Source organism: Mustelus asterias, chromosome 12, assembly GCF_964213995.1.
Source record: "Mustelus asterias chromosome 12, sMusAst1.hap1.1, whole genome shotgun sequence".
In the NCBI taxonomy this organism is placed as follows: Eukaryota; Metazoa; Chordata; class Chondrichthyes; order Carcharhiniformes; family Triakidae; genus Mustelus; species Mustelus asterias.
Window position 1 is genome coordinate 22,714,876 of NC_135812.1, and position 21,914 is coordinate 22,736,789.

Below are 21,914 nucleotides of genomic sequence, written 5' to 3' on the forward strand. Positions count from 1 at the left end.
TGTCCTGAGCCTCTGCCTCAGGAGCCCACCCAACATCCTTATTTGGGTGGTAAACGTGGAGGTGGCCTCTTAGTTGGCCACCCCCAACTACCCCTGTTGGCATGCCCCTGACCTGTGTGAGATCGGAACCTGGAAATGGTTTTTGACACCTGTAAATATTTGAAGAGGTGAAGATTTTATTCATAGGCTCATCTTTTTAAAACAAATGAAAGTGAAGACAACATTTAACGTTGGAATATGATTCTATGTGTATTGACCCAGAACATCTACACATTCATCATTTGTGAGCATCAAGGTTCCATCAACAGCAAATGGATAAGTGGTCAGATAATCTGATTCTGATGTCCTTGGTTGAAGGAGAAATGATGGTCAGGGTAGTGGGAGAAATGGCTAATCTCCGATGGGATCTTTTACCTGAGCAGGCATTGTTTAACAATTCATTAGAAAGATGGCACTTTCAACAATGCAGCACTCCTTAAGCAATACACTGACATGGAAATGTGCAGAAACCTTGGACTTGGACTTCCGTCATTCTGTGCTTTCCAGAGGTATTCACCCCTTGCTCTTGTGGTGTCTATTGATGCCACCATAACAGCAATAGAGTCAAATGCCTTTGGGGAAGTTGAATCTCTGCCCTTTCAATTAAGGATTGGTGTAAGTAAGTGAAACACTTGGGAGGAGAGAGGAGTACATTTTGTATGTCTGAGGTATTGGAGTTAACACAGTAAGAAGTCTTAACCTGGTGTTGTGAGACTTCTTACTGTGTTCACCCCAGTCCAACGCGGCATCTCCACGTATTGGAGTTAGACATTGACTCCTGCCTCTCCTTAAGAACTTGCATTTGAAGTATTACATCTGTTGTATGCACATAAATAAATTAGAGACTTCAGGAGTCAAATGATGCTTCACTCAGATTTATTTTGCACAACTGCATTTTTTCTTTCAAAGGCTTTAAAGGTCTCCAGGTATTTATTGTTAAATTGAGGCTGCAGGTCACCAGGGACACAATTTGAACATTTGTATTTTGCTTTAATTCGCTTCCCTCCTTCAGTTTCCTCAATACAGATTGCAGCGATACCTATAGAGGGAACAAAGAATGTTACAAGAGTTACACAGAGAAGAGACACAACATGGCTCATCTACACTTCCCAAAATGAGTTTGCAGTCCTGCCTTCCCTTCCTCGGCCACAGCCATTTATTCTCACCATACAGAACACCGGTTCACACTGTTTGTTCAGACAGGACTTTCTATTCATTTAGCTTCCTGGGTTATTTGAAACTGAATATAATGAATTCCAAACAAAAACAGAAAATGCTGGAAAATCTCTGCAGGTCTGACAGCATCTGTGAAGAGAGAATAGAGCTAATGTTTCGAGTCTGGATGACCCTTGCCTCTATTCTCTCTGATGTGGAGATGCCGGCGTTGGACTGGGGTAAACACAGTAAGAGTTTTAGCAACACCAGGTTAAAGTCCAACAGGTTTATTTGGTAGCAAATGGCATTTGCTACCAAATAAACCTGTTGGACTTTAACCTGGTGTTGTTAAAACTCTTACTCTATTCTCTCTCCACAGAGGGTGGCAGGTGGCCCAGTGGTTAGCATTACTGCCTCACAGCACCAGGGACCTGGGTTCGATTCCCAACTTGGGTCACTGTGCGGAGTCTGCACGTTCTCCCTGTGTCCTCTCACAGTCTGAAAGACGTGCTGGTTAGGTGCATTGGCCATGCTAAATTCTCCCTCAGTGTATCGGAACAGGCACCAGAGTGTGGTGACTAAGGGATTTTCACAGTAACTCCATTGCAGTGTTAATGTAAACCTACATGTGATACTAATAAATACATTTTAATTATTAAACAGATGCTGTCAGACCTGCCGATATTTTCCAGCATTTTCTGTTTTTGTCACAGATTCCAGCATCTGTGGTATTTTGTTTTTATCTATAATGAATTCCAGTTCCCTGTGATAGTTCTGTGTCACCAGATCATATTGATGAGCTCAGCTTGCCAGGTCATTTTTTAAAAATTCATTCGTGGGACATGGGTATCGCTGGCTGGCCAGCATTTGTTGTCCATTCCGAGTTGCCCTTGAGAAGGTGATGGTGAGCTGCCTTCTTGAATCGCTGCAATCCATGTTCTGTGGGTTGACCCACAATGCCATTAGGGAGGGAATTTCAGGATTTTGACCCAACGACTGAGAAGGAATGGCGATATATTTCCAAGCCAGGACGGTGAGTGGCTTGGAGGGGAGCTTGCAGGTGGTGGTGTTCCCATTTATCTGCTGCTCTTGTCCTTCTAGATGGAAGTGGTCGTGGGTTTGGAAGGTGCTGTCTAATGATCTTTGGTGAATTGCTGCAGTGCATCTTGTAGATAGTACGCACTGCTGCTACTGAGCTTGGCCAGAGAACAAGGTTCTTGTATACTGTGAGCGTGACAGACTCACAGCTCAGACAGTGTCTGGTATTGCTGGTTGTCCTAGTTCCACTATCAGGTATATAATCTTGGAACCAACTCAACCCCAAAGAGAAGCAGAAAATGCTGGAAAATCTCAGCAGGTCTGACAGCATCTGCGGAGAGTGAATAGAGCCAACATTTTGAGTCTAGATGACCCTTTGTCAGAGCTGAAATCTGCTCTCCAGGATCATCAGGAGGGGAGCTGAGTTTCTGAGATCTACATCAATTCTCTCTACGAGAGTTCCTCATCCAGACTCGAAACGTTGGCTCTATTCTCTCTCCACAGATGCTGTCAGACCTGCTGAGATTTTCCAGCATTTTCTGTTTTTGTTTCAGATTCCAGCATTCGTGGTGTTTTGCTTTTATCAACCCCAAAGAGACCCTATGTACTAGCTTTCCCTGCAAGAAGGATGTTCATTCGTTAATCTGCCTGGGGTCCAGTTACTGGTGAGGTCCTGTGAGGATCCGTGTCAGGACTATTGCGTTCCAGTGCAAGGATTTAATGAAGGCAGCGGGAGTACGATTTTTAAGTTTGCTGATTTCTCAATGATGTCTTCAGAAGTTAAGACTTCATATTAAACTCACTACCTTCTCATGGTTCTCTTTATTCTCCCTCCTGCTGTTTCATTTGTTTTTCTTATTCCTACATTTTGTCACTCCATGATTGCTAAATGCTAAGATAAACAAAGAATATGAGGATCTACAGAATAGCTTTTGATATTCTTCAAGAATTTTCATATCCAATTTGACAAAGTCCATGTGTTTTAATAGTTCCATACATTAGGATTTTTTTTGTTCATATTCATATTCCCATCAATGTTTCCAGAAGATACTGAAATCTGCAATTGCACGAGAAAAATGCCTCATTTATTCATGTTGATAAATGAGTTACTTGATATAGCACACTCCGAAAAATAATGATGTACAAAATCAATGCTTGCTTGCTAAAAAATGCTACTGGAATGGATTTTGAACTGAAGTTTATGATTACAACATAAACAGATTGAAAATAATGTGGACTGGTTGTGGTCTTCGACGGGATATAGTTGGAGATTCCGGAAGAATCACATCGTCTGCTCAGCAATATTAGAACACAATTGGACATCTTCCTGCATCCAGGGTAGCAATATTCAATTAATATTTTCAACATCCTCTTTCAACAAGATCGAAGCAAAATGCCCTCCCTTACATTTTTGATGGTGGTGTTCGATTACAACACCAGAATAATGCCGGCAAAAGTTAAAAGATATACCAGGGGTGTTTTATTAGTGGCCGTGATCAATTGACATTATTTTCTCTCCCTACCTGCTATAGTTCCACCGTGTTCTTCAATGAGTGCAATTGCAGCCTCCATCGTGCCTCCAGTCTCAATCCACTGGTCCACCAACAGGATTCGTAAACCTGAAATCACAAGTTTTGAAGCTTTTTTTGGTAGGCTATATATTTTTGCCCTGCTTCACCAGCACTCACCACCCTTTCCTGAGAGTAGAAGCCATCCTGCAAAAGAATGCTGGGCAGTTAGCTGCTAAGAATTATCTAAAGTAGCCCAGAGTGGAATTTCCTTCCATTTTCCATCTCCCTTGTGAGTAATTACAACTCACTATGGGCAGCACCGTGGCACAGTGGTTAGCACTGCTGCCTCACAGCGCCAGGGATCTGGGTTCAATTCTGGCCTCGGATGACTGTCTGTGTGGAGCTTGCACTTTCTCCCTGTGTCTCCGTGCATTTCCTTTGGGTGCTCCAGTTTCCTCCCACAGTCCAAAGATGCGTGGGTTCGGTTGATTGGCCATGCTATATTGACCCTAGTGTCAGGGGGATTAACAGAGTAAATATGAGGGGTTACGGAAATAGGGCCTGGGTGGGATTGTGGTTGGTACAGACTCGATGGGCCGAATAGCATCCTCTGTACTGTATAGATTCTATGATTCTATGATATTATATATTCTTTGCTTGGTGCTTCTCCATCGTGTCCCAACTGGTGCCAGTGACTTGCAAACTGAGCAATCACTTCATTCTACATGCCCTATTCATAACTTTAAATGTGGGCTTTTTATAATTTTGTAGAACTGGTTTACCTTTAAAAATTGACATCAACAGATTACTACGATGGCTGCCAGGTGGCAGTGAACTTTTAAAATTTCTGCATTTACTTAGACGTATATCAAGTCTCCGGAAAGTTCCTAATTGAATAACCTTAGGTGAGAGCCTTTCTCTTGAATGGACATTCCCAGGAGAAATTCATATCTGACTGTACACCTGTTATTATTTGTGGTTTACCCAAAATTCCAAGTCAATAGACTTCCAGACTTCATATCTCCAGGTTTGAAATTTAACAAAAGAGAGCTAAGAAACCAGTTGACCACAAGTAGGTGTGAATGACCATCATCATTTATTTACTTATTAGTCACAAGTAAGCTTACATTAACATTGCAATGAAGTTACTGTGCAAATCCCCCAGTCGCCACACTCCGGCGTCTGTTCGGGTACACTGAGGGAGAATTTAGCATGGCCAATGCACCTAACCAGCACGTCTTTCAGATTGTGGGAGGAAGCTGGAGTACCCGGAAAAAACCCATACAGACACGGGAAGAATGTGCCCGCTCCACACAGACAGTGACACAAGCCGGGAATCGATCCCGGGTCCCTGGCGTTGTCAGGCAACAGTGCTAAACACTGTGCCACCGTGCCGCCAGTCTCCCATTATGTAGCAATGGCTTTGCATTTCCAAACTGCTCTGAGTGAACAACAGCAACCGATAATGTGTGTGAAACTATTTTCAGAAAGTGAGTTCTATCCCCAAAAACCAGGGGGAAACTAGTCAGTCTGCAAAGAACAGCCACTGCAGAGTGTCAGCTGCAGAAAGAGGCAGTAACCCCTTAGCTTTTTTTAAACCCAGAGACTGCTACGTTTTAAAACTATCCTAGCTGATTCCTATTCAATTGTAAAGAAACTTGACCACTTGGCAAGAAAAAAAACCCATAAGTGTCTAATTTCATGACCTGCTGAACATCCATGTCTTTGAGGGAATCCAGCAATAATCCTGATATATGACTCCAGCTATTAATTCCTCCTAGATTCTCCTTTTGGAGTGAAAACTTCAACAGGTTTGCAATGACTTATTTTCCTCCAGTGAGCCAAACCATTCTTTTGTTTATGTCTTGTAAAAGTGCACCGCTCTCTTGAACTGTATCTTTCTAGTGGGTGTGTGCATGTTGTGCATGAGTGATGTAGTATTTGGACCTTCAGGGTGAATCTTTATTTAACCCCAAGAAAGCTTGCTGCTGTTATTTAAATTGGCCGCACATACTCCAGAGGCTACGAAACACACATAACTTTTTCAAAAACACACTGATTATGGAGAGTAAGTGAATGGGAGCAAGGATTTCAATTCTCTCCTGATCCTATCTGTAACATTGCCATCAATGAAACAAAGATAAAAGGACAAAAGAGTAGAGCATCACACAAGTATGTCAAGGTTGGTAAATTTTATTCTTATTCAGCACGAGAGATATGAATATGCAGTAGGTTATTTATAAATCAATATTATCACATAAGTGGACAATTATAAGGGTAGACCATTCTTTTTAAGAGATATTGGTGCCCCTTGAATAATAACTTGGCTTTCGTATCAACCCCTGGCTAAAATGCTATTTGTGGCAGCAACAACAATGTCAATTCAAATGTCCATGGTGCTTTTAAAATTTTTAAAGTTCCATCCTTAACGTTACAAAGGCAATGTTCAGAATGGACCTGGAAAACCCAAATCCATTCCTTGCTTGCTCCCAAAACCAAATTCAAAATCCAATTGAATCCAATTCATGGTCCCCACAAGAGAGACAAACAAGATCCAAGCTGACAAGATACGGCATTGCAACCTATCTTGGGCTTGAACTGTTGCTTGATCTTAGCCAAAAGGCGATTCTATTCGAAGAAGGAAAGTAAATGTCCAACTCTTAATATCAATCAGTTCCAGCCAGAAAAAAAATCACATAAACCTTGCAAGTTCCCATTTTGTTCAAGTTAATTTTGACAAGCGATTCATATCTGAAACATCGACTTGTCTGTTACTTCCATAGATGCTGCCTGTCTGACGAGTGTTTCCAGAGCGGCACTGTGACACAATGGCTAGCACTGCTGCCTCACAGTGCCAGGGACCCAGGTTCGATTGGTTTGGGTCACCGCCTTTGCAGAGTCTGCATGTTCTCCCTGTGACTGCGTGAGTTTCTTCTGGGTGCTCTGGTTTCTTCCCACAGTCTGAAAGATGTGCTGGTTAGGTGCACTGGCCATGCTAAATTCTCCCTCAGTGTACCCGAACAGGTGCCGGAGTGTGGCAACTAGGGGGTTTTCATGGTAACTTCATTGCAGTGTTAATGAAAGCCGACTTGTGACACTGATTAATAAACTTTATAAAAAACTGCATTTTCTGGTTTTGTTTCAGAATTCCAACATCGTCAATATTTCACTCACACCGATCATTTGCTTCATTTTCTATTTGTGGGATCTTGCTCTGTATAATTGGCTGCTTTTTGTGCTTACACAAGAGCAATGGCCGTGCTTTGAAAGTAATTCATTTTTGTTTTGTCTTGAGGATATTGCTATGTCGATGCAAATTCTTCCCAATATGCTGTTGAAGAGTTTTGCCCATTAACTTCATCTCTTTCTAGACCATGGAGTTTGATCTTCTGTAATCTTTATTGATGTACTAACTCATTCCCTTTACACTTGACATCTGTGCACTCTCTTCAACTCCTGGATGCCCTGTTGTACATTTTATTTTGAGGCAATCATTTTTAAGGGTTTCAGTTTCATATACAAGTCCAATGTCCCAAGGCTAATTTTTAATTTGTATTTCAGAGTTTTTAAAGTCACAAATAAGGTTTATTATTTGCTAAAGCTGTGAATGAATAAAAGTCAATTTGGAATTGACAATTTAGTTAATCTTCAGTCATTTGAAATCTTTTAGCTTACCTTCTTCTTTGCTGAAAAACATCACACTTGAACTGTACAAAATCACTTTTGCCTGGCTGCAATTAGTCCAGGATATAACTGTGAGGTTTAAATTACATTACCCATTTCCTGTATTGAGATTGTGCCCTGATTCTATCATGACCTTGTGAGTGGTGGGTAGAGTACTGTGGTGGTTAATTCACTGGACGTGTAGACCTAGTCTGGCCAGTAACCCGGGAAAAGTTAGCTCAAAGCCCATGATGGCAATTTGAGACTTTGAATTGAGTTGGAAGCTCTGGAGAAAAAATAAATGAGATGACGAAGTTATCAAATTTTCATTAAAAACGGGCAGTTGGGTTTGTTAATGTCCTTTAGAGAAGAAAATCTAATGTTATTAGACACATGAACGGGAGACAAACAGAGGGATAGAACTCACATATCGCCACATGCTTGATGGACCTAAGAGCCTGTTCCTGTGCTGTATTTTTCTTTGTTTTCTTTGTTCTATTAGCCGATCTGATGTGGATGTCACAGCACCAACACGGTTGACTTTTAACTGTCCTGTGAAATGGCCTAGCAAACCAGTTAGTTCACGCCAACTGCAGATCTGCAATATTTACCAATCTTGTCACATCCCGAGAATGAAACATGAAATGATATATCATCGAACACCAACCTGGTTTAACCACATCAGTGCGCATTTCCAATATTTTCTGTCGACCTGTGTAGTCGGAGTAGGTTTTGCCCTTTGTTTCTATACAGCTGTGACCCTCTTTCCGGATCGTCAAGAACCCTTTCCCAAGATGGTGGGCTATAGCTGCTCCTAAAATTGCAAAATAGCAGATTTGGATCTCATGAGTGTTTGGTAAAATATTAAGGCAAATATTCTGCCTTCATTCCTCCTCAGTTGAAGGCATGGACTCCCAGGTAGGCACAGTCCTACAATATGGATATGCTCCATATGAAGGCTGTCTTGGGAAAGCAGCCAGCATAATCAAGGACCCCACGCACCCCGGTTGGATGAAAGATGGGGCTTTAAAACTATTGGGCTAATTCTGAATGTATACTCCTGTCAATCAATGCTTTAATCTGGAGCAGAGTCTTGTTAAAATCAACCCTTCTGTATCAATGACTTATCCTTCTGTATAGCAGGGAAACTACATGTATGTGGGTTTCTGAAGAAGCCTAAAAGCTCAATAGGCTGAATATGAAAGAACATTTCTGGCTGATTGCTGTTAACCTCCTTCTCCTAGACTCAAGTGGCTTAACTTGAATTTGGAGGAGAACAGCAATGCAAATAAATTTGATATTTAATGGTTTGTGTGAACACAAACTCCAATTTTATCTGGGACTGAAACTACCTAGAATACAAGCTTTGGATCCTATCCCCATAACCCCACATATTTACCCCGCAAATCCCCCTAATCAACACATCTTGGGACACTAAGGGGCAGTTTAGCATGGCCAATCCACCTAACCTGCACATTTTTGGATCGTGGGAGGAAACCGGAGCACCCAATGGAAACCCACGCAGACACGGGGAGAACGTGCAAACTCCACTCAGACAGTCACCCGAGGTTGGAAATGAACCCGGGCCCCTGGTGCTGTGAGGCAACAGTGCTAACCACTGTGCCACCATGCCACCCCTGCCGTTGAAAGTGGAATTACTTAGTGGAAACAGGAATAGATGAGATTCTTGGGGAAATTCTATGTGTCTGCGATAGTGGTGCGGTGCTCACTGGCCACCAATCTATGTCAAAACACATTGCCCATAATGGTTGGATCATTAGAATGAATGGATAGCCAATCACAGACAAAACACACATATATCTAATGGCAGCAGATGATCCTTGGCACTTCATTGAAACATGACTCCGACATATTTAAATTGATTTTGTAATAATGTACTCAATTTGAAGGAAAAAGAAAGTTTGGAAAAACTAAGCTTGTGCTAAAAGACTAAACCCTCCAAGAATTTTAATATGTTTCCATCAAACGAATGCAGCAACCTTGTTATAACAGCGTGGTACAAATCTTTAATCCAACTTCTTTCAAAGAAGGAAAAAGAAATCAGGGTTAAGCCGCAGGAATGAGAACAAACTTTATGCAAACAAATACTTAATATATCTTTTCAGAAATGTTTTATATAAGAAATCCTTTAATTTAACCTCATAATAGGTTATGGTAACATTGCTGAATAGGGGCTTTGCTAATGGGAATTAATGGCACATCTTACTCCCGAATTTCTAACCAGCAGTTGATGGATTGGACACAATAGTAGATGCAGGAGTCTTATTACCAGATAATGTGATGGATATAATTGACTTGCTGGATGGAGGTCTAAAGCTAACAATGTAACCAAGGTGTTCAGCACACTCCTATGTAGACGGCAGGCTCAAAGCATGTCTGACCAAAGGTTTTGTATTAAAACAGGCACCCATCATAAAATCCTCTTAATCTCTCTCTCTTCCTTTAAGATTCTCATTAATGCCTACATTTCTGACTAAGCTATTGCTCATCTATTTTAATATCTCCTTAAATGGCTCAATGTCTGTTAACACTCCTGTGAAGTGCCTTGGGACATTTTCCATATTAATGGCCACTATATAAATCCAAGCAAGGAGGACAAAGCTTGATTGGCCACCCCATCCGTAAACAATCATTCCCTCCAACACCAGTGCACTAGCAGCCGTGTGCACCATCTACAAGATGCACTGCAGGAATTCACCAGGGCTCTTTAGGCAGCACCTTCCAAATGCACAATAGCTACCACCTAGAAGGACTAAGGGCAGCAGGCACATGGGAATACCACCACCTGGAAGTCCCCCTCCAAGTCACTCACCACCCCGACTTGGAAATATATCGCTGTTGCTTCATTGCCGCTGGGTCAAAATCCAGGAACTCCCTCCCTAACAGCAGTGTGGGGTGTACCTACACCACAAGGACAGCGGTGGTTCAAGAAGGCAGTTATTCGTCATTTTCTCATGGGCCGTTTGGGATGGGCAATAAATGCTGGTCCAGCCAGTGACGCCCACATCCCAAGAATGAATACAATTTTTAAAAATACTGTTGTTGGGTTAAAACCAATAAACCGGTATACATCACAGATGCACGGGAGCTGAGTAGCTGTGATACCAGAGTAGCTCAGGGTTCAAATTCCATCATGGTACATTGTGAAATTTAATTCAATGTGTCTGCTAATTTATGGGCTAACACCACAACAAATGATCATGAAAGCTAAAGTAAAGTAAAGTTTATTTATTAGTCACAAGTAAGGCTTACATTAACACTGCAATGAAGTTACTGCGAAATTCCCCTAGTCGCCACACTCCGGCACCTGTTCGGGTCAATGCACCTAACCAGCACGTCTTTCAGATTGTGGGAGGAAACCCACACAGAAACGGGGAGAACATGCAAACTCAATGGGAATCGAACCCGGGTCCCTGGCATTGTGAGGCAGCTGTGGCACCATGCCGCCCATTTTGAATTAAAAGCAGAAAATGTTCAGCAGCTGGAGAGCGAAACAGAGTCATCCTTTCAGCTTCCTTCAGAATGAAGGATAAAAGCCAACAGATTGCTCTAAAAAAGCATCTGATTGACTAATGTCCCATGGCAAAAGGATCCTGCAACCTTCCCTGCTCTGAACAGCCTTCATGTGATTCCATAGAAACCATAGAAACCCTACAGTGCAGAAAGAGGCCATTCAGCCCATCGAGTCTGCACTGACAACAATCCCACCCAGGCCCTATTCCCGTATCCCTACATATTTACCCGCTAATCCCTCTAACCTACGCATCCCGGAACACTAAGGGGCAATTTCGCTTGGCCAATGAACCTAACCCGCACATCTAAGGGGTCCTTAATGCCCCCATAAATGCTGCTATGAATGGACAGTATACAGCTTTCACATGTTCCTCCAAGAAACAAATATAAGGATGCCCACGTTGCTGTGTCTCGGAGCAAATGGTCTACTATCTAATAAAGCTATTCTAAGCGAGTTAGTCTAAGCATTTTGTTGCTGGCTGCTAGGGATGTCTATCACACTGTGAGTTCAGCCTGCCAGGCTGTCAACCAAGGTTTATCCTTAAAATTGTGAGCAAATAACAAAAACCCAGTGTGGTTATTCTTTGTTGAACATCTAAGATTTTAGTCAATGATATGTAAGAGTTTCCATTGTTTCAAAGCAACTGGAATGTGTATTAGTAAGCTGAGGGACTAACTAACATGACAACTGACCTGGTATCAACCCCATCTTAATGCTGAGACAATGCTGAGTTTAACATTATCGAGATGTTTTGATTTTAAACCAGTCCAGGTAAGACCATTAACTTGTTATAACCTCGATGTTATACATTTACCTAATATGAAGCCCATGGCGTCAATCCCAGCTACGATGTCGATGGTGTCATTCAGGAAAGGCTGGAGCAAGTCTTCAACGCAGTCTTTAAAAGCCTTAAAAATAAATAAAAGATGACATTTAAACTATCATGGTGGACTCAAAGACAAGTGTTACATCAAAATTGATCTTTATGTGAAACATTTTATGAACCTCAATTTAATTTCTCATATTCTTCATTGAAGTAGTTCTGCTGTAGGTAGGAATATAGGACATTTAGTCCAATGACTCTGCTCTGCCCTTCAGCAGTTGCTGAATTCCGTAGTACCAATTTACCCAGTGCACTTGCCTACCTTTTCCTCTTAGCCCTATCCCATTCTTCCTTTTCCAATAATAACTCAGTTCCCTCTTGAATGACTCAATTGAACCTGCCTCCACTTCACCCTCAGGCAATGCATTCCAGATCCTAACCACTCATTGCATGAAAACATTCATAATGCTGTTGTTTTTTCCATACCAAATGGAAAGCAAAATCTAACTGAGATCAAAGGATGGAATTTGCATGAGAGAGAGTTCCAATTCACCCATCCTAACTTCAACAGAAGGTGTGTAAAAACCCCTGGAAAATGACATCATTGTAATCATGGGAGATGGCCTAGTGGTATTATCGCTAGACTATTAATCCAGAAACTCAGTTAATGTTCTGGGGACCCGGTTCGAATCCCACCATGGCAGATGGTGGAATTTGAATTCAATAAAAAAAATCTGGAATTAAGAATCTACTGATGACCATTGCTGATTGTCAGAAAAACCACCTGGTTCACTAATGTCCTTTAGGTGAAGGAACATCTGCCATCCTTACCTGGTCTGGCTCACATGTGTCTTCAGAGCCACAGCAATGTGGTTGACTCTCAACAACTCTCCAAGGCAAACTAGCGATAGGCAATAAATGCTGGCCGGCCAGCGACACCCATGAATAAATAGTAAAAAAAAAATTTATTCTGCCCACGTCACAGCAGAGGAGAGGGAGACTGGAACCTACATTTTCTAAATGGCATTGTCTCTGGCAATGATCGGTCATTTAATATTGGGGTGGCACAGGAACACAGTGGTTAGCACTGCTGCTTCACAGCGCCAAGGATCTGAGTTCGATTCCCGGTTTGGGTCACTGGCTGTGTGGAGTTTTGCATGTTCTCCCCATGTCTGCGTGTGTTTCTTCCAGGTGCTCCGGTTTCCTCCCGCATTCTAAAAGACGTGCTGGTTAGGTACATTGAACCGAAAAGGTGCTGGAGTGTGGTGACTAGGGGAATTTCACAGTAACTTCATTGCAGTGTTAATTTAAGCCTTACTCGTGACTAAAATATAAACTCTAACTTTAACTTTTTAACTTGCGTAGCTGCTAAAATAACCTTGTAAGGAAAAATTATGCTCAGTCCTCATAGGAGGGCAAGAAAAGTCAAGATGATGTTAATGTCCAGCCCATTATTGTGAACTTTCTAGTGATCCATTCAGAGTGAATGGGTGAGACTTGGAATGATGTTTCCGATCTGCTTTCTGGGCTGTAATTGATAAGGGAGCTGAAGAACAGCTGGGAAGTGGGGAGAAAATAGAAAGATTTCTAACCTGACTGAATAAAGTCTCAGATGATTCGAGTATGTCCGTTCGGAAATTCGGGCAGCATGAGGCCACAATCCAGGGTGGTTCCTGGCAGTCAGCCAAAGAGGAGTGGGGTGGGGTGGGGCAGTGGGGCTGCTCTAGGGGATAGCCCACATCAGGCTTTCATGTGGTTCCTGCTCCTTTTGGCCCACAAGTACATCTTTTTGTTTAGCTTTTAAAATCGACTTAGTTGTGTCTCTTAATCTCACACGATCACAGAATTCTTACAGCGCTGAAGGAGGCCATTCGAGCTGTCATATTTGTGCTGGCTCTCTGGAGTAACAATTGACCCTATGCCACCTGCCCACCTTCTCCTCTTAGCCCTATCTCATTCTTTCTTTTGCAATAACAACTCAATTCCCTCTGGAATGACTCGATTGAACCCGTCTCCACCACATCCTCAGGCAGTGCACTCCAAATACTAACCACTCTGATGCACTATCAATCAAGCAAAGACTAGTTTGTATGCAAGAACAAATAGGCTTTTATTCGCAAAAGACTTGGAGCACACCCATGCTGATGAACTGGTCCGGCAACTGAGGCAGGGGGGTTGGGAGCAGTCACCTTTATACCTGGACCAGGGGGGAGGAGTCTCAGGCAGGGCCGGCAGGGGCCTGCCCAGGCATGTCACATACACACAGGCAATAAGCTTAACAGTGGTTTACCACACACTCACTGCATGAAAAGGATTTTCCTCATAACGCCATTGCTTTTTTGGCAATTACCTTAAATCTTTGCGCTCTGGTTCTCGATCCTTCCCCCAGTGTGAACACTTTCTCCCTATTTGCTCTGTCTAGGCCTCTCATGACTTTGAACACCTCTATCAAATCTCCTCTCAATGTTCCCTCCTCCAAGGAAAACAGTCCCAACTCCTATCTATGTAACTGAAGTTCCTCATTCCTGGAACCATTCTCGTGAATTGTTTTCTGCATTCTCTCTAATGCTTTGCAATCTTTCTTAAAGTGGAAGACCCAGGACTGGATGCAATACTCCAGCTGAGGTTGAACCAGTGCAATACATAAGTTTAAAATAACTTTTAGCTTTGACAAAGGGACATTTTTAGGATGGCATCACTTTCCTTCCCACCATCCGAGGAGTCAGAGGAGAACACATCCCTACTGTTCCTGCCTGCCTGGCACCAACATTGTACTCCAGCAAGTGTTAACTGGCTGGAGACAGGACATCCACCTCTTAATCAGGAGGCAGTCCGGCCTCAGAGAGCTGCCAGCCAATCAGATTGTCTATTCTATAGTCAGACTCTTTAGTACCTGTCGTGCCAGACGCTGTAATAGACAGGGAACAGTCCTGGGAGTCTCAGGAGTCCAGGGCCAGGTACATGTGGAGGTCTCAGGGTGGAGCAGGGAAGCCCAAGGGATGAGCAGAAGGGAGTGGGGGTGCTGATTAAGAGATCAGGGGGTGGGGAGGGACAGGGGAAGCGTTTGGTGGGAGTACCTGCAGGCGCCAGACCTTTTTGGGGGGCTGGGGGTCAAGGGGCAGTGGGCAGTGTTTGGCAACTGATGTTAAAAGGAGGCTGCTGATAGGGGTAATCTCTCCCCCCGCCCCTGAATTCCACCCACCAACCTGATACTGAGGCTGAATGGGAAAAGACCCTCAAGTGGTCAATAATTTGCCATTCAAGAGGCTCAATTGGGACAAGGGTGGGCAGGGCAGCCTAGACCTCCCCCCGTACATACATGAAATTGTGGGGAGGTCAGGGTGGACAGGAGCCTGGTGGAAAGGCTATCTGAGATATTCTATGGTTACCACCCCCCATTCACAAAAGGCAGATCCTTTTGAAAAAGAAACTTAAAAATGTGCTGTGACCAAACGAGGAGGCTGAATAGAGGGGGGTGCAGTTCACCCCTTCTGCCCTTGTTGGGACATGTTGTATGCTTTATTAAATGCTCCCTCAACCTATCCTGCCACCTTCAGTCAGCCATGCAGAGATGGACCCAAGTCGCACTTCTCCTGCACCCTCATTAGAATTGTAACCTTTTATTTTATATTGTTTCTCCATGTCATTCCTACCAAAATGAATCACTTCTCTGTATTAAATTTCATCTGCCAGTTGTCTGCCCATTCCATCAACTTGTCCTTTTGAAGTGCGACGCTATCCTCCCCACTGGTTACAATTCTTCCAAATATCGTATCACCCATAAATTTTGAAATTGTACACCAAAGTTCAGGCCATTGATATACAAAAGCAAGGATCCCCACACCAACCGCAGTGAAAGTCCACTACGCATTTCGTCTGATCCAAAACCTATGCATTACCCATTACTCTCTGTTTCCTGTCATTCAGCCAATTTTGTATCCATGTTGCTAATGCCCCTTATATTTCATAATAGAACTTTTCCCACAAGTCTGTTGAGTGTTACTTTATCAAATAGTTCATAAGATATAAATTCATAAGGTTAAATCTCATGGGATCCAGGGTGAGGTAGCCAAATGGATTCAAAATTGACTAGATGACAGAAGCCAGAGGGTGGTTGTAGAGGGTTGTTTTTCAAACTGGAGGCCTGTGACCAGCGGTGTGCCTCAGGGATCAGTGCTGGATCCCCTGTTATTTGTCATTTATACTAATGATTTGGATCAGAATAGAGGAGGCATGGTTAGTAAGTTTGCAGATGACACCAAGATTGATGGCATAGTGGACAGTGAAGAAGGTTATCTAGGATTTCAACGGGATCTTAATCAATTGGGCCAGTGTGCTGACGAATGGCAGATGGAGTTTAATTTAGATAAATGCGAGGTGATGCATTTTGGTAGATCGAACCAGGGCAGGACTTACTCAGTTAATGGTAGGGCTTTGGGGAGAGTGACAGAACAAAGAGACCTAGGGGTACAGGTGCATAGCTCCTTGAAAGTGGAGTCACAGGTGGACAGAGTGGTAAAGAAGGCATTCAGCACGCTTGGTTTCATTGCTCAGAACATTGAATACAGGAGTTGGGATGTCTTGTTGAAGTTGTACAAGATATTGGTAAGGCCACACTTGGAAAACGATGTACCATTCTGGTCACCCAAGGATATTATTAAACTAGAAAGAGTGCAGAAAAGATTTACTAGGATGCTACTGCGACTTGATTGTTTGAGTTATAAGAAGAGGCTGGATAGACTGGGACTTTTCTCTGGAGCGTTGAAGGCTCAGGGGTGATCTTATACAGGTCTATAAAATAATGAGGGGCATAGATCAGCTAGGTAGTCAATATCTTTTCCCAAAGGTAGGGAAGTCTAAAACTAGAAGGCATAGGTTGAAGGTGAGAGGGGAGAAATACAAAAGCGTTCAGAGGGGCAATGTTTTCACACAGAGGGTGGTGAGTGTCTGGAACAAGCTGCCAGAAGTAGTAGTAGAGGCGGGTACAATTTTGTCTTTTAAAAAGCATTTAGACAGTTACATGGGTAAGATGGGTTTAGAGGGATATGGGCCAAATGCGGGCAATTGGGACTAGCTTAGGGTTTTTAAAAAAAGGCGGTATAGACAAGTTGAGCTGAAGGGCCTGTTTCCATGCTGTAAACCTCTCTGACTCTATGACTCTATATAGGAGCAGAATTAGACCATTTGGCCCATCGAGTCTGCTCCGCCATCCGATCATGGCTGATATGCTCCTCATCCCCATTTTCCTGCCTTCTCCCCATAACCCTTCAACCCATTACCAATTAAAAATCTGTCTAACTCCTCCTTAAATTTACTCACTGTCCCAGCATCCACCGCACTTTAGGGTAGCAAATTCCACAGATTCACAACCCTTTGGGGGAAGTAGTTTCTCCTCAACTCTGTTATAAATTTGCTACCCCTTATCCTAAGACTACGACCTCTTGTCCTAGAATGCCCCACAAGAGGAAGCATCCGCTCCACGTCTACCTTATCCATACCTTTTATCAACTTATCAAATGCTTTCTGGATATCCATGTACACCATGTCAAAAGCAGTACCCTGATCAACCTTCTCCAATACTTCATCAAAACCTCCAGCAAGTTACTTAAACGCAACTGGTCCTTATCAAATCCATGCCCACTTTCCTTAATTAACCCTCATTTGCTCATTTGTCCAAATGACTATTAATTTTCTCAAAATTAGCAGCCCATCACTTACAAGCTCCAAGATGTTGTACCCAGGAAAGGGGTACCCCAAAGATGCACCAGGGGGCCCCCCCTCCCGGGTACCCCAAAGATGCACCAGGGGGCCCCCCCTCCCCTTACCCAGAGGTCCCCATGTAAGGATTGCATGGCAACTTCCTGGGAAATTCAAATTCCTTTGGGCATTACCCTGCATTGAAAATCATCCAAAACTGCAAATTTTGGCTGGTTCCTATTGCCCTGCAGAAATAGTTACTGGAAAAAAGTTACAAGAATTAAAACCTAACTTCTGGGTAACGTTACTACTGACGCAGCATATTATTGAGTCTGCCTACCTGTTGGTTACAGTATAGTCTGGATGGATCAAGCCAGGCATATCGTGGGCCCTTTACATTGGGTGCCATGAGAGCTAAGTACCAACTCTTCCCACGTTCTGGTGGGATAGTTAATGCTTCCATGCTGGAGAAAGAAAACAAATTTTAAAAAATCAAAGAGCAATCACTGTACATAAAAATTACAGATCATTTTATCTAACAGGTCTATACCAGAGTGTATGCCTCACATGATCTTCCTCTCACCTTGCTCTTCACTGAACTCTATTGGCATATCAGTTTATTCCTATAAAATAAAATGTAATTTTGGCTTATGGAAGCTCCCACAACACAAGGAATGTGAATCTTCTGTTCATTCCATAATTCCAACAAGCTTCTATTCAAGTCATAGAGTCATAGAGATTTACATCATGGAAACAGCCCTTCGGCCCAACTTGTCTATGCCACCCCTTTTTTTTACCACTAAGCTAGTCCCAATTGCCCATGTTTGGCCCATATCCCTCAATACCCATCTTACCCATGTAACTGTCTAAATGCTTTTTAAAAGAAAAAATTGTACCCGCCTCTACTACTACCTCTGGCAGCTTGTTCCAGACACTCACCACCCTCTGTGTGAAAAAATTGCCCCTCTGGACCTTTTGTATCTCTCTCCTCTCACCTTCAACCTATGCCCTCTAGTTTTAGACTTCCCTCCCTTTGGGAAAAGAGGTTGACTATCTAGCTGATCTATGCCCCTCATTATTTTATAGACCTCTATAAGATCATCTCTAAGCCTCCTACGCTCCAGGGAAGAAGTCCCAGTCTATCCAGCCTCCCCTTATAACTCAAACTATCAAGTCCTGATAGCATCTTAATAAATTTTTTCTGCACTCTTTCTAGTTTAATAATGTCCTCATTCTTAATGTCTGCAATCTGTCATCCTCGTGGTAGGCCCAAGCATACCTGAGTCCTCCTCCTCTTCCTCAGGGGCTACTACTCGTGTTTTTCCTTCTTCCCTTTCAAGCATTGGAACAAGACCATCAGCAACTGTCTCTTTCCTCATGTCCGTTATAAGGAAAGCATCTCCGTGACTAATAGTAATCACTTGTGAAACCAAAACTAGATAGTGAGCAAAATATTGGCCCTTCCTTGGGTAAAGATTAACGGCATCTGATCGACTCCTGTGCCTGAGTACTGCTTTACTAATGCCTGTGTGTCAAAAGTTGTAACCTAATCTAGGGTCAGCTGCAAAACTAATTTAGCTCCACCCATGAAGCCTGAAATAGGCCTTGAGGTTGCAGTCAAGACTGCCTTGGCTATTAAGGATAATACTGTAACGCACACCGATTTAAAAAGAAAGAATAACGTGCTGCTTCTTAACATTGGACATGGCAGGAATTACTTGACCAAGTCTTTCAAACTATTTTGCATCTTATAAGCAAATCCAAACCTCAAACAGCTCGAGGGAAGCTGCAAAACCCATTGCGTTATAAGGTGAAGGACTTGAATTAGTCAGCCTGCTGTGTTTGTATTTCCACTGGTGATACCCCGACAATAGTCGCCCAGGAAACTGGACACAGCTCAGCAGATTCATTCTGTTGTATTGGTCAATATGAGGCCCTCCAGCAGGCTGCCTGTACAGGTCATCTAAAAGATGCAGCCCCAAGGTGGAGGCACACTCTCCAAACTTATTACACTTAAAATTAAAATAGCCCTTTCACACCTAGGCTAACATTGTATCACATAATCACACGGAGTCACAGAATTTTTGTACCATCTCTCCAAACGAGCATCATGATCTACTGCCATTCTCCTGCCTTTTCCCCGCACCCCTATACATTGTTTCTATTCAAAATAATCATCTAATGCCCCCTTGAGTGTCTCAGTTGAACCTGCCTCCACCACAATTCCAGGCAGTGCATTCCAGACCCGAACCTCTTGCTTGTGTGGAAAAAGATTTTTCTCATTTGCTTCTTTTGCAAATCACTTTAAATCTGTTCTCTATCATTCTTGATCCTTATCCGAACAGGAACAGTTTCTCCCCAGCAACTCTATCCAGTCCCCTCATGATTTTGAGCATCTCTACCTCTGGAGGATGTTATAGTTGGGGTGTATGCCCCTTTAAGAGAGCGGGTTAGATGATTCGGGCTACATGCTCCACCCAGGGTGGAGCTTGCGGGGAGTCAGTCTTGGATTGACTTTGCTGTTGTTAAGATGTTCAATAAATCATTCCTTGTTCAAATTATACTAACTGTTATAAATCCTCAGAGGCAGAAATCTGTTCACCAAAATCCCTTTATTTACAAGTCTGACAACAACATACAGAGTGCTTTCAGTTAGCAGCCTACACTAGGAGTCCCAGAGGAACTGACACACCTGGTTAAATACAAAGCAAGAGGCTCCTCGATTGGCCCATCAATTTGGCCCTTAATCAGGGACATCTTTTTGTGTTATGGACACCTTTTTGTGGGTCCGTAATCAGGGAGTTCATATTCTAACAGGCCCACCTCAATTGCCTGATTAAAGTCATTACACTGACCTACCTCGTGGTCTTTTTATAGTCCATAATTAGACCCCAAACATAATAGAGGGAGGTTCCTCTACAGGATGGCCTGCAGCAGAATTCTGTCTCTAGAGCCAGCTCCCCTATCTTTTAGAAGAAGGCCCCCAGACAACGGCACGCTTCCCCAACACTGCAGGGCATCTGGAGGCCGATTGGAAAATTCCAGTCAACCTCTGACAGTCGGCCTTGGTGGGCTGTTGACCACTTGCAGGTAAGTAGCCTTTCCACCAGCATCTGCCCCCATTCCACCTCCAAGGGCTCAGGGCAGAATGGTGCCATGAAACCAACATGCCGACTATTTTATGCACCCGCCTGCCCACTGCCATTTCTGACCCAATTGGAACCTAATAAGTCAGCCCTGAAATGTACATTAGAATATTTAATTCTGTGTAAGATAATGTACAGGAAGTGAAGCAATGAGAGGGAAAGAAAGATTGAATCGACAGAGGTTAAAAGATATATTATTAGAAATTATTTTAAGTTTTAATTTTTTTTACATCTCCAACAACAATTCATATCTGAAGGATTGAGACTCCACATTTGAAAAGGTAATTTTTCAGCACCAGTGAGGTTGTTTGATAGCAGTTAAAACTTAGCAAAAAGTTAAACGTAAGTTCAGTGGACAGGCCCAAGCTTTTTCTGGCATCTTGACAGGGTATCTAGCTTTTATTAAGCTAGCAATTCAAGTAGGCAATTTAAAAAATATAACAGTCTTGATGGAAGAAATCCTTGAAAACACTTTGTCAAAATGTCTGGAAAACAGCATAAAGATCATTTCTTACTGAATTCCCAGTGGAGAAAGTCTGGAGAATTTGTAGACAGTGCTCAGAGTAAATGTTTACGTTGAACAATAGCTGCAGATTTAAAAATTTTTAAATTTATTTATTAGTGTCACAAATAGGCTTACATTAACACTGTAATGAAGTTACAGTGAAAATCCCCTAGTCACCACACTCCGGCGCTTTTTGGGTACACTGAGGGAGAACTTAGCATGGCCAATGCACCTAACCAGCACGTCTTTTGGACTGTGGGAGGAAACCAGAGCACCCAGAGGAAACCCACAGACATAAGAGAATGTGCAGAGACAGTGACCCAAGCCGGGAATCGAACCCGGATCCCTGGCTCTGTGAGGCAGCAGTTTAATTTGAAAATACAAAACAAGTACAACACAGCCTCCCCCCTTACCAAACATTGCTGAAAAGTAGTTTCTATTTTTGGTTGACTGTGCTGTACTGTCTGTCCATCGTTTATCACTTTCAAATCCTGTTCTTGAATGAAGATAAAGGTGATTTACCTTCCTGACTGTTGACTATACCACAATTCAGTCTTTCTCCGTTTATATAAACTTAACCCCAAGGAAAGTTTGATGTACAAATTGGTGGTTATTTGGAGCTTCTTCAGACAGAGTTTTTCAGTCCGCTGTTCCTGGACTTTGTTCAGCTGCCCGTTATAGATTATTAACCCGTGAAGTCTTGTCATAGGGGAGGAGGTCAAGGTACTCTGATAAACAAGATATTCTCTGAATGAACTCCTAACGGATCCAAGCCTTGTGGATTAATAGTTTGTAAACTCCA

General features: G+C 42.8%; 1 protein-coding gene across 3 annotated transcripts; it reads right to left on the minus strand.

The window, feature by feature from the left end:
• Positions 1–898: 898 nt before the first annotated feature.
• LOC144501313 (adenine phosphoribosyltransferase) lies at positions 899–21,774 on the minus strand. 3 transcript variants are annotated; one of them, XM_078224916.1, is made up of 7 exons: positions 18,741–19,009; positions 17,802–17,925; positions 11,756–11,849; positions 8,074–8,220; positions 7,834–7,970; positions 3,756–3,851; positions 899–1,078 (listed from the first exon to the last, which is right to left on the minus strand). In XM_078224916.1, the coding sequence occupies exons 2-6, from the start codon at positions 17,922–17,924 to the stop codon at positions 3,759–3,761; spliced, it is 594 nt and encodes a 197-aa protein (XP_078081042.1). In that variant the 5' UTR covers position 17,925; positions 18,741–19,009; the 3' UTR covers positions 899–1,078; positions 3,756–3,758. The 3 variants fall into 3 exon arrangements, with proteins under 3 accessions (XP_078081042.1, XP_078081043.1, XP_078081040.1); XM_078224917.1 differs by lacking the exons at positions 7,834–7,970; positions 18,741–19,009 and adding an exon at positions 21,635–21,774; XM_078224914.1 differs by lacking the exon at positions 7,834–7,970.
• Between the last annotated feature and the right edge of the window lie 140 nt (positions 21,775–21,914).

Bases quoted from the DNA above. Each gene is read 5' to 3' on its own strand.
- LOC144501313 (XM_078224917.1), bottom strand. From the start codon at position 17,924: ATGGAAGCATTAACTATCCCACCAGAACGTGGGAAGAGTTGGTACTTA. The intron at 11,850-17,801 runs GTAGGCAGACTC...TTTATTTTTAAG, and splicing joins GACTATACTGTAACCAACAG to GCTTTTAAAGACTGCGTTGA. The intron at 8,221-11,755 runs GTAAATGTATAA...TTGCAATTTTAG, and splicing joins CGCCATGGGCTTCATATTAG to GAGCAGCTATAGCCCACCAT.